General features: G+C 34.1%; 1 protein-coding gene across 1 annotated transcript; it reads left to right on the top strand.

Annotated features, from left to right (window-relative positions):
• The first annotated feature begins 3,045 nt into the window (after positions 1 to 3,045).
• Positions 3,046 to 11,197, top strand: LOC149901547 (lipid transport auxiliary protein 1). Its single transcript, XM_090111206.1, has 5 exons — positions 3,046 to 3,301; positions 3,563 to 3,716; positions 6,847 to 7,066; positions 9,451 to 9,577; positions 10,111 to 11,197. Exons 1-5 carry the CDS (start codon positions 3,143 to 3,145, stop codon positions 10,213 to 10,215), a joined length of 765 nt encoding a protein of 254 aa, XP_089967332.1. The 5' UTR covers positions 3,046 to 3,142; the 3' UTR covers positions 10,216 to 11,197.
• The last annotated feature ends 930 nt before the right edge of the window (positions 11,198 to 12,127 follow it).

Here is a 12,127-nt window from a genome sequence, read left to right as displayed (position 1 = left end):
ATTAAATGTATTTTCTTCCTTTCTTATTACATTTTGTTGTAGCACATTCAAATGTGAAACATTCACATGTGAATGTGAAATATCAAAAAGGTATTTACAAAGAATGTTGCTTGCGTGGAGGTGCATCAGGAAGGAGCACCCGCTGAAGCTCGTTAAGCTGCTTACAGAAAATCCGTTGTTTTTTATTTGCCGGCGAAAGTCTCGGCGAGACTTTTCGGGCTGCAAAAACAATTTAATTGTAGACACAATAAACACATACACAACTACCACTAAGAAAATGCCAAAGAAAGTTATTAATGATATATACTTACGGCTCTTCAGTTCCTTCCTCGCCATTTCCTGGACCTCTTCCCCTATTGCAACCGTGGCCATAGCCTTGGCCTTGGTCTGACTTCGACGGATTGTTTTTTTCTTCGATAGATCTAAAAAAAAAATTTTGTTAAATGTCTTAGTGCAAACAAATCGAGACCACATTATACAGCAGCACATCAACAGCACATTTAAGCGAAAACAGTGCAATACAAACTAGACTGGATGAAAATTATTAGAATAAAATTATGATACCTAGATAACACTTAAAATAATTATATGCTCATTCCTGTTTTGAAATATCATTATTTTAGGATAAAATAAAACTTTGTAGTTGTATAAAAATATCTTTTTAACTAACTGTAAATTATACAAGAAAAAAAATAGCTGAATTTAAAAATCCAACACCGAAATCTCATCTGTACAACCTTTATTATCATAAACGTCCTTGGGTATTTTAGTGCCATCCGCATCCGATCGAGCCTTGAGTTTCAAGTATTTTGTAATCGTGTTGAGTCTGAAATATAAGAATGTTGGAATATTTTATTAACTACTTACTACTACTTAGAGACAGTTTCTGGTACGTTATCGTAACAAACAAGAAAACCGGCCATGTTTACTCACGAACAGTAGTCGAGAAGGTATTGTTTGTTAAAATTGTTTACAGGAGAATGAAACGCTTACATGTTTAAGTAATACATCACTGTAAAGATAGAAAGTAATGAAATAAAGTACTTACGACATTCTTCTTCAGTAATTGTTTCTCACTCAAAGTAAAAACTACAGCAAGTAATACACAGATTAAGTATTTAGTTACAAATTAATTTAGGTACGACGACGAAGAGACGCTGGAATGGCAGTCAGTATTCGGATTTCGGCGCAAATTCGGCGTTATTTCGAAATTCGAGCTCACTGTCACATGTGACATGTGCATAATAAAAATACAAACAAACTGTCCTGTGGACTGTGGAGCTGTCCAATCCAAGAGCCTCAAGAGCTGTCGGACGATAATGTTCAGTGTTGCCAACTCAATTTTCGAAAAGGCACTAAACGTGCACTAAACCAACAGCAAAGAAGGCAGAAGCAGGCAGAAGCACTAGTTTGTGTATTTTCTTTCAAAGTGCTATAAATTAAAAAAAATCATTTACTTTAAACCTTCTTATTAAAAATACCTACATTTAAGTATATAAAGGCGTTAGAAATACGATTTATACGACAGCTATTTTAATACCGTATTAAAATATGCGGCAATTGGCTGAACTGAAGTAAACAAAAATATATTGCGTTCATAAATTCAATGGTATCTTCAAGACATTATATAGTGTCTATCATCTATATTTACTCATTCTGCTCCTCCTCGTGTGGGTTTTTTTCTTTCTTGTTAAGGCAAGAAGATATAACTGCTTCTTGATACTGCTTTCCGAATCGGTGGTACAAATGTTAAAAATACTATGTAATGAGGATTCGAAAGTGCTACTAAATAGTAGTCTAATTGAATAAATGAATGTTTGAGTTTGAGTTTGAGTTTAACTATTTGCCAGTGTCAAGTATCAGTATGCTAAAAGCTAAAAGGTAAGGAAACTATTCGCGGTAAGGAATAAGATTAGGATTAACGTTTTAGGTCAGAGGAGTTAATTAAAGTTAAAGAGGAGAAATATTTATTTATGGTTATATTACAAATTTATTTATTTACAATATCTAAGTACTAGCGACCCGCCCCGGCTTCGCACGGGTGCAATGCTGATACTAAATACACTACAGAAAAACTGTGAACCTTGTATATAAAAACATAGCGGCCCGCTCCGGCTTCGCACGGGTATAAAATAGATAGCTGGGCGGCCGGCCGGTACCGCCGCAAACGGTACGTCCCGCAATTTTTAAATCTGTAATATCTTCGAAAATATTCACTTAAATCATACGGTGTAAAGGGCCATATAGATCTATATTAAATGAACAATGTATTCAAGGTATTTAATTGGTTAAGGATTAATGCTGTATTGGTTAAAATCGCTTCGAAAATTAGCCATTATTTGTCGTAAAAAGTAAAGGACAAAAAAAAGTTATTGTGGGTTATCCATATGAGATAGACATATACCATCGCGGACTTTTCTGTAGACCTTTTCAATGTGTATAATACTTAGTACATTATTTTGACAAAACTCGTAGGGTTCAGCCTGCGTTTGCAATGTAAGCGGAAAAAATGTAATTTTTTACGACATCACATTAGAAACTTCAAAAATAACAGTACTTCTGCACTATTTAATGGATGTTATTATACATATAAACCTTCCTCTTGAATCACTCTATCTTAATAGATAAACTACGCAACGGATTTTGATGCGGTTTTTATTAAAAAAGAAGTAGTTTCAAAGATTTAAGCGTACAAAGGGACATAGGGACATAGGGACATAGGGACAGGGAAAGCGACTTTGTTTTATACTATGTAGTGATAATATACCTACATATACGTTATGTTTCTAGATACAAATATATATTTTTACAGCATAAAAATTATTACATACTATATACGAAGATAAATTAACGAGCTCCAACAACGTATACAGTGGTATACCTACATTAGAACAAGAATAATTAAATTTATGGTTCTTGGTTATGAACACAGAACATTAATGAATGAATGAATTGAATTTTCTGCTGCATCCACAGGTTACGTGCATCACGTAAACTGTGTCAAACTGTACATGTCAAGTGTCAACTGTCAAGTATTCTGTGATCACAATTCACAAATGGTTCCAAATTTCCAAATTCCAATCTTAGTTCTAATACACGAAATTTTAACTATTTCAATCGATTTTTCATAATTATTGTAATCATGCATGACTTTACGAGTATATTAAATATCATATTTATTATAAGTGGTGGTGTTCTTACGTTTGTGATACTGTTTATATTTGCTAAGAGGCAAATTACAAGGTTTGCACTTCGATCGAGGAGGGGTCCCCATGTACCTATTGGAGCTGATGCTAAAAAAGTAAGGAAACATATTAAAGACATGTGCTATAAAAAAATTGCGTGTGTGCCGAGCACACGTATCAGAAGTGAAATATCTTGGCAAGATTCAAAGATTAAAATCGTCGCCTTACTCCATGACGTGACGGTATTGACATGACTCGACCTTGAAATTTTACTCTCAGCGCGCCTGTTGAAGTTACTCAAAAATTCAATCTTAAAGCTAATAAAAGTAATTAGATAAAGTGAATATTCTTTAAATTTTTACACTTCTACTTTGCAGTGTTTGAAGAAAGAAATAGAGCGTAGAATAGAAGCAGTGCCTCGGATAATGTATGAGCCCCGGTTGCTATGTGCAGAACCTTCACATTATATATTGGAGCCCCAACAGCCGTATCACTATAGATTCCGAGCAGTGGATGATGTTAAACTTTTGGGTACTTAAACATATTTATTTATACAACGCGTTTCATTAAAGAAACGAGTCTTCAATGGCGGCCAAAGCTGACACTGACATATGGTAGGATCAGTAAAAAGGAAAATAAAAATAATGTAATATATTTTATTAATTATTTCAAATTGTTTATTGACAAACTTTTTTGTTATGGTATTTGTGTATTTATATGAATTATTATATTTACCTATACAGAATGCAACAAAATCCCCATAATACTTGTAATGAGCCCATAAAACTGAACAACTTTTCCCAAAGAACATATTTTGTCAAATTCCAATAAAACATTATTTACTATCGCAAATACATAATTGTCATTGTAAAGGAGATTGCCCAAGTGACTATGGCACTTGGTATCGCAATCAAACTTATTGTGTCAAGATGAAATATAGCTCAATATAAAGCTTGAAGTTAGTACTTTTAGAAACGATTAAAGTTTTTATGTAAATAAGCCGCAGTTCGCGAGAATAAAAATAAAACAATACTTTTATAATTTTATTCAACACTTCAAAAAAATACTTTATCGAGTTTAAACTAACGATGAACGTTATATTTTACATTTATTACAAAGGTAATTTTTTTAATTTACAATACTAATGTGAAAAGTTGATCGTAATAAACATTATTTCAAAATAAATAACGTCGAACACATTCATTCAACATTCATTTCAAATAGAAACTATGACATAATATGACGCAGGATGCTTGCAAGAGAGATAGATATTAGGGTTGTTGAGGATTCCTCTTCCGCTTCCTCATAATGCGGAAGTTCCGCAATATTTTGGGTTCCTCTACCGTTACCGCATCCTCAAAAATGAAAATAAAAAAATCCTCTTCCGCTATCGCTTCCTCAAAATTTAGAGGAAATTTATGAGGATGCTGATCCGATCGGGTGGCGAATTTACAAAGCATATTTAAACTAATATATATGTATGTATTTGAGTTACGAGTCGGACTCTACTAACGAACAAGAGTAGAGTCTTACCGCCATATTTATATCTGCGCCTAACACTTATCTCTAAACATAATAATATAACATTTTCTCTCATACTCAGAAGAAACATATTTTACCAAAGATATCAAAATGATGAATCGAATGTCAAAACTCAAAAGTCATTTTAAATTAAAAAACAAACAAGTTGTTTAAGCTTACATAATATCTACCAGTTAGTTTTTTTTTTTGTGGAAATCGCCTAATGTTGCTTCTGGCACTGAGATAGATTAGGTTTATTCGAGTAATATGCATAAACAAAAGCTCATCTGAGTCCGGCTTGTGACTCAAATAGTAGTACTTAGAGGCTTTGTAAATTCGCGATCGGGCGAGCTAACCTCCCCCTAACCCCAAAACATCAATATGTACAGACAGGAGAATGGCTTTTGTTTTAATTTTTAATTTTAAAAGATTTTGTTTTTTAATTTTGATTATAATTTCCTATCATCCTCATCCTCATCCGCTTCCTCTTCCGCTTCCTCATCCGCATCCTCTTCCTCAAAAAAATATCCTCTTCCTCATCCGCATCCCCTAAATTTGTGTGTGAAAATTCCTCTTCCTCATAATCACTTCCTCAACAACCCAAATAGATATATGTGTCAAAACAAAAACTTTTACTTTTATTACTATTTATTCGGTATAATTACGACTTTTAATAGTGATAAATATGATCATTATAAATACAAATAGGAATTAACAATATCACGAACACGTGACACAACTAGTATTTTACCGATTCCATACGTGGTCATACATGTTTCAATAGAATAACTTTTACTATTATTTCAATTTATCCGGTATAATTAAGACTTAATATTGATACATATGATCATTATAAATACAAATAGGAATTAACAATATCACGAATACGTGGCACAACTAAAATTTTACTGATACCACCCGTGGTCATTCTCCTTTATGATAAAAACTATTTACTTTTCCCTGTTTTTTTTTTGTATGCCATACGGCCGTGTGTAAGCGAGAAGGAATGATAAGCGCCGCCATTTAAGATTTGTTTCTTTAATGAAATGCATTATATAAAAATTTTAAACACTATTGTACAGTTCTTAAAATTAGCTGTGTTGTTGATATTGAATGAATGAATTAATGAAATGAAAATACTTTATAAAACACCTTATAGAATACATTTTACAAACTTAACAATATAATATAACAATGTACAATAGGCGGCCTTATCGCTGGCAGCGATCTCTACCAGGCAACCCAGAAAAGATGAGGAAAATAAATGAATTAATAACATTGTGGTACAAAATAGATATAACGTCAGAATAAGAATTGTATTGTTTAATATTTACAATACCTACATAATATATACAGCTAGATTGTATTATGTAAAGAATCAATTTTATTTTTACTTGTCTTAATACTAAAGAGAGGTCTTTTAGTACCAATTGCAACCAACTAAAAAAAACTAAATATATTTTTCAAAATTACCAGTATGCATAGAATTACAAATTGTGTTGTTTCTAATAGAATGAATCTACTAGATGACCCCAGTGACCTTTGAATCACCTATTTATTTATTTTTCTCAAATTAAATCTTGCACTACCTACTTCCCACATTTCAAGACCAATATCAGCCCAGTTAGTCTCTAGTTATAACAAAACAATCAGCAATTGATTTAAAAAAAAATTGACTGTGTTGGCTTGGTTTGTAGTGGCCCTGCTTTCCAAGCCAGAGGTCGTGGGTTCGATTCCCACCCGAGGCAAATATTTGTGTGATGAACATAGATGTTTGCTCTGTGTCTGGGTGTTTATCTATATAAGTCTTTATTTAAAATTATATATGTATCAGCCATCTGGTTTCCATAACACATGCGAAAGCTTAGTATGGGATCAGATCGTGCTGTGTGAAAATTGTCCTGAAATATTTATTTATTGACGTGATAACGTTTTTAAAATCGTTTTAGTCGGGTGACATGTTCAGAAACTTGTGTCACACCAAAACCTCACGAGCGCGATCGCAGGTATAACGAGAGAGAGACGGACCGATCTCCCGTCTCATCTCGAGCGCTGCCACTGCATTATGTTATCACGTAAACATCTCGATCGTAAACCTACTTTACAAACAACCAATTTTTATTGAAATCTCCGTGAACAGAGGAAGAAATTGCCTGCCAAGATACAAACCTCCGTCGGCACCCGCGCGAGTCCCTCCGCGCGTTTTTACTAGCGTGTCTCGCGGCACCGCTCGATGGCCGAGGGCAGAAGCTCATACACCAGTTCTGCGATGCTTACGAGTCGGCCAGACACCATCCCGCTGAGTTTGGGGAGGAGGAGTATAGGGCGTATAATCGGTTGCTCTTGAAGTTGTTGGACGCGTAAGTATGCGTAGATATTTCTACTTGCTTTTGACATTTAGAACTGTACATGTAAACTGTTATATTGATGACTAGCGGTCCGCCCCGGCTTTGCCCGTGGTACATATTTCGCAGTATAAAAAGTAGCCTATGTTCTTTCTCAGGGTCTAAAGATTATCTGTGCCAAATTTCATCAAAATCAGTCCAGTAGTTTATGCGTGAAAACCATATATACATACATACAAACCTTTCCTCTTTATAATATTAGTATAGATACCTGTGTACTAAATATCCTACTACTAATACTAATATACTAAACTAATATAATATTATAAATGCGAAAGTTTGTGAGGATGTGTGTGTGTGTTTGTTACTCTTTCACGCAAATGCTACTAAATCGATTACAATGAAATTTAGAACACATATAGAGGGTAACTTGGATTAACACATAGGATAGGTTTTATCCCGTAAATCCCACGGGAACGGGAACTATGCGGGTTTTTCTTTGGAAATGCGGGCGCGAAACCGCGGGCGTAAAGCTAGTACATATTATAAATTAGTCTTCCGTTGCATCTGTCTGTCTATTTAAGATAAAAACAAGAAATATTGCACCAATTTTCGTTCTGTTTTCACCAATAGTAATTCCTGTGGGAGGTTTTAGTGTATAAATTCTTTAAGTTTTACATAGTTTGGTAAAGCCGTTGAAGGATAAACTAGCAAGTGTAATATATGATAGTATTTACTTGGTAACAAGCTTTTTCAAGCTTGTTTATAAAATACTAGAGGTCCGCCCCGGCTTCGCCCGTGGTACATATTTCGCAATAAAAGGTAGCCTATGTCCTTTCTCGGGTATCAAAATATCTCCATACCAAATTTCATGCAAATTGGTTCAGTAGTTTAGGCGTGATTGAGTAACAGACGAACAGACAGACAGAGTTACTTTCGCATTTATAATATTAGTATGGATGTACTTAATACAGTGCGGTTGATATTAACTAATACTACTAATATACTTGTATATTGGACAAATGCTTTTGGTTTCAATGCAATAAAAAATAAAATCACTTTTAAAAAGAGCATAGGTAAGTGACGCAAATGAAAACATCACTTATTTCCTCATTAAAGAATATATATTTTATCCATGAAACAATCTAATAATCTTTATATCGTCTTAACAAAAAAATCATCATAATTGGCTTTTTATAACGAAACCATCATATAATTATGTGAAGAACTATAATTATTTTTTTTTTATTAAACAGTGTAAAATAATGTTAATCTCTAGTCTCTACCTATTTCTACAATAAACAAAATTAAAGTATAATATCTTGCTAGAAAGGTATAAAACCTAATAGTACTATATCAAATCCATCTAGCACATTGACATTATTTTAATAATGTTATAGCAGAGCCCCTTTATTACAATTTATTCTTTCTTTTTTAAAGAAACAATTATGATTTTATTCTGACTCGCATCTTCGGCAGTTCCAGCAAGATATTTTTAAGCTATTGCATAGCTTTTATCTCAGACTTTGAGCGCGGCGACCGAATGTAAAAATTCCGTAACGAAAAAACCTAACACCCCCCACTCCAACCGGCACTGCGATGCTATGCAATAGCTTTACCGCAGCAGTCCTCGAGTGCCACACGTATTTTTTTTCTATTATTTTAAAATTGGTACAAAGCGTGTGCCCAAGTGGGGTAAGAGGCGGATGCATTATACATCTGTTATACTGATCGATTTTCTTTAGGGACAAGTAGGTGACCAACCTTCTGTGTCCTGCCAGACCGAGACATTTTTAAGCTATTGGATAGCTTCTATCGCGGGCCTTGAGCGCGGGGACCGAATCTAGAAATTGCGTAACGAAAAACCTCACGCTCCCCACTCCGACGGGCGGAGGTGTGGCTTGAAGGCATAGCATGCTGTACGTAGCTTTACCGCGGCAGTCGCCGAGTGCCACACGACTTTTTTTTCTTCGTCTCCACTGGGAATCGAACCCAGGACCCCTTGGTGCTCATGCGTCAACTACTGTACCAAGGAGGCGGTCAAAAATGAAATATGATGATGATTTAAGGTTGCCTGGAAGAGATCGCTGTATTAGCGATAAGGCCGCCTTTTTGTACGTTTTTCTATTGTCTGTGTTTTTGAAGTGAAAACTTCTTTAGCGGCGTTGAGCATTTTTTCTGTAATGGGTATAAAATCTTAAACTCGCGTCAGGACACGTGACCTGATCGAAAAAGCGTAAGACGGATACCATTCCAAAATATCAAACATGCTGAACGTTAATAATCAAGTTTTCACTTCTGCCGGCACTCCCAGAATGCAACCCGTCTTTTTTTGTTATTAATTTTGTTTCTGGTGCAAATAAAGTATTCATTCATTCAATATGGTCATGTGTAAGCAGCGCTCGGCTGCTGAAGAGCGTGGGGTCCGTGGGCGGGGCGCGCGCGAGCCCGCAGCGCCGCCCGCGCCTGCTCGACCCCGCGCGCCTGCGCACGCTGCCCAGCGCCAACCACTACACTGCGCTAGAGGTCAGTCTCTGGAAGAAGGAAGGTGGCATTCCTCCATCGATAATGGGAGAATTCTCAAACTCAAACATTTCTACACTAGACTTTGTATAGAAGCGCCAAAATACAGAAAAATAATAAGTTGTATTTATGCTCTGTAGCGAAAACATTTTGCTTGCGCGACTCAGAGCGAAGTATCGCTACATAGCTCCGCTACTTAGCCAACGGTAAATAATTTTTGAAATTAAACCAATATGAATTTAATATTTATTTATGACACTTTATTGTACATATAACAGGAATTTAAAATAAGAGAATACATAAAATTGGAAAGTGTACAATAGGCGGCCTTATTGCTTAAAAGCATAAATATTTTTCGTTTTATGGCACATTACATATGTATTCCTATTCTTTATTTTTTTTTATCAAACCAAGAGTTAAATATTCCAGAATTAAGCGCATTTAAACTCTTCAAGTTTATATTTAACAATTTAACCTGACAAATTAATTTTGTTTTTTCAAATACACCAATTTATTTAACTAACAAACTCTTTCAGAACATGCCAGTTGACTCAAAACTAGAAGACGAAATCATCAGAGTCCCAGTGAAAAGCCCCACCGAGCCCGTAGTCAAGCCCCCAGCTGATGAGACTGCTGTCTGAGGGCGGAGCGCCCGCAGGGACGCGCAGACTCTGTAGGGCGGGGCGAAGGGATAGTTGTGAAGTGATAGTGATGTGACAGGTAGTGATAAAGTGACAAGGGTAGTGATAAAGTGACTGGTAGTAGTAAAGTTACAGGTAGTGATAAGTGACAAGGGATATGATAAAGTGATACTAATGACAGTGATAATAGTATCACTGCCATTAGTGTCACTTTATGATAGTGAAAAATGAAATTATGTAGGTGAAAATGTATGTAGTAAGGTATGGAGATTATATAGTTGACATAATATAGAAATTTGTTTTATAGCGTAAGATCTGATAAAGTAAATTTTTCTCAATATTTTTTCCTATGAAATTATGAATTGTTATAAAGATACAGTAATAGAAGTATGTACTTAGATTCATGTAAAGAAGTAAGAAGGATTTAATAATGTATTACAATTATAATATAATTTTCATAATATTTGTATAATATATTGTAAATGTGCTACTTATACTCTTATTAGCTTTTCGCCCGTGTCTTTGCTCGCGTGGTCAAAAGAAAATGTTAATTGTCATACTTGTCACATCTTTATACCGCCATCTGTCGATATTTTTAAGTTTCGAAGTAATTAAAAAACGCATCGTAATGGATCTTCTCATGGCAATGAGATTTACCGCGATAAAAGTAGTATCAGTTTCTAGCCACCTAACTATTATAAAATCGCAGTGATATGATGTGAAAAAGACATACAAACACATATTATATATTGTAATAATATTTCGGTGCATTTAGATCAAATGAGCGAATGTTCATTCTAACACTTCTAAGTCAAATTATTTTAGTGTAAACAGGTGTAGAGCATTCTCTCATTGTTCTTAGTGTGTTCGAAAAGATTCTATGCAATATTCTAATACTAAACAACACTGAATACGAGTTTATCGTTTACACTAAAAGTTCACAATAGAATGCTCAGATTCAAATTCAAATTATTTTTTTGTTAATTTGCTCTATGTTCGTTTGATCAAAATGCAACGTTATAGCAAAAATTCAATGTTCATTATCAGTTGATACTTAGAAGGGTACTTTTGATGTATTCACATTATTTAAAAACAATTAAAGCGCGTCACACACGGTGATGATACTATAATATTTTATCTTAGATACTGTAATATTTTATATTACAGTATCTTATGGTATCCGGTATCAGCGTTCTGACCATCATTTTTCTTTTTGTCATTGCGTACTAAGACCCCTGTAGAACCGCCATCCTGTTACAAATGACCCACAAAATTTCGGGTCATTTGTCTTATAGATAAAATATTATAGTATCTTCACCGTGTGTGACGCGCTTAAGAATGAAAAAATTGTGGAATACAAGAATGAAATGTATTAAAAATTAAAATATGTATTACCTATGTGTTATATGTACTTGTTTATCTGTTTGACAAATGTTATGTGTAAATATTTTTAGTACCCTAGAATGGTTTTTCATATTTAGATGTAGAATAACATATATGGCATTATATAGTTATTTGTTTTCTTCCCCTTTTGTATATTACTGTGTATAAATAGGATAAAAATACTGTAAAAACAATAATGATGTTTTTCTTTAGTTATGCAATTGTAGTCATTAGAAACAGTTCAGTATTAAGGAATTGTCAGAATTGTAAAAACCATTTATTTGTACATTTTGTGGGATTTTATAAACTGACAAAAATTGTGACCACATGGTTTGGTTTTGATGAACACAGGACATGACCTATTATTTAATTAATTAAGTACATGTGTTTTCTTAATTTTAAATGTAAACATTGTACATTTTCCATTTTGTTGTAATGAAATATGTAATATGTATGTTGTATAATGTATTGGTGTTTAAAATAAAACAATTTAAATATATTCCATTTTTTTATTTCTTTTAACACAGAT

Source organism: Colias eurytheme, chromosome 16 (genome assembly GCF_061535395.1).
Source record: "Colias eurytheme isolate Ceu_HAF_F1 chromosome 16, ilColEury1 Martin Lab GWU primary, whole genome shotgun sequence".
NCBI classification, from domain to species: Eukaryota; Metazoa; Arthropoda; class Insecta; order Lepidoptera; family Pieridae; genus Colias; species Colias eurytheme.
The sequence above is the reverse complement of the archived record's forward strand: the minus strand, read 5'-3'. Positions and strand labels throughout refer to the sequence as shown.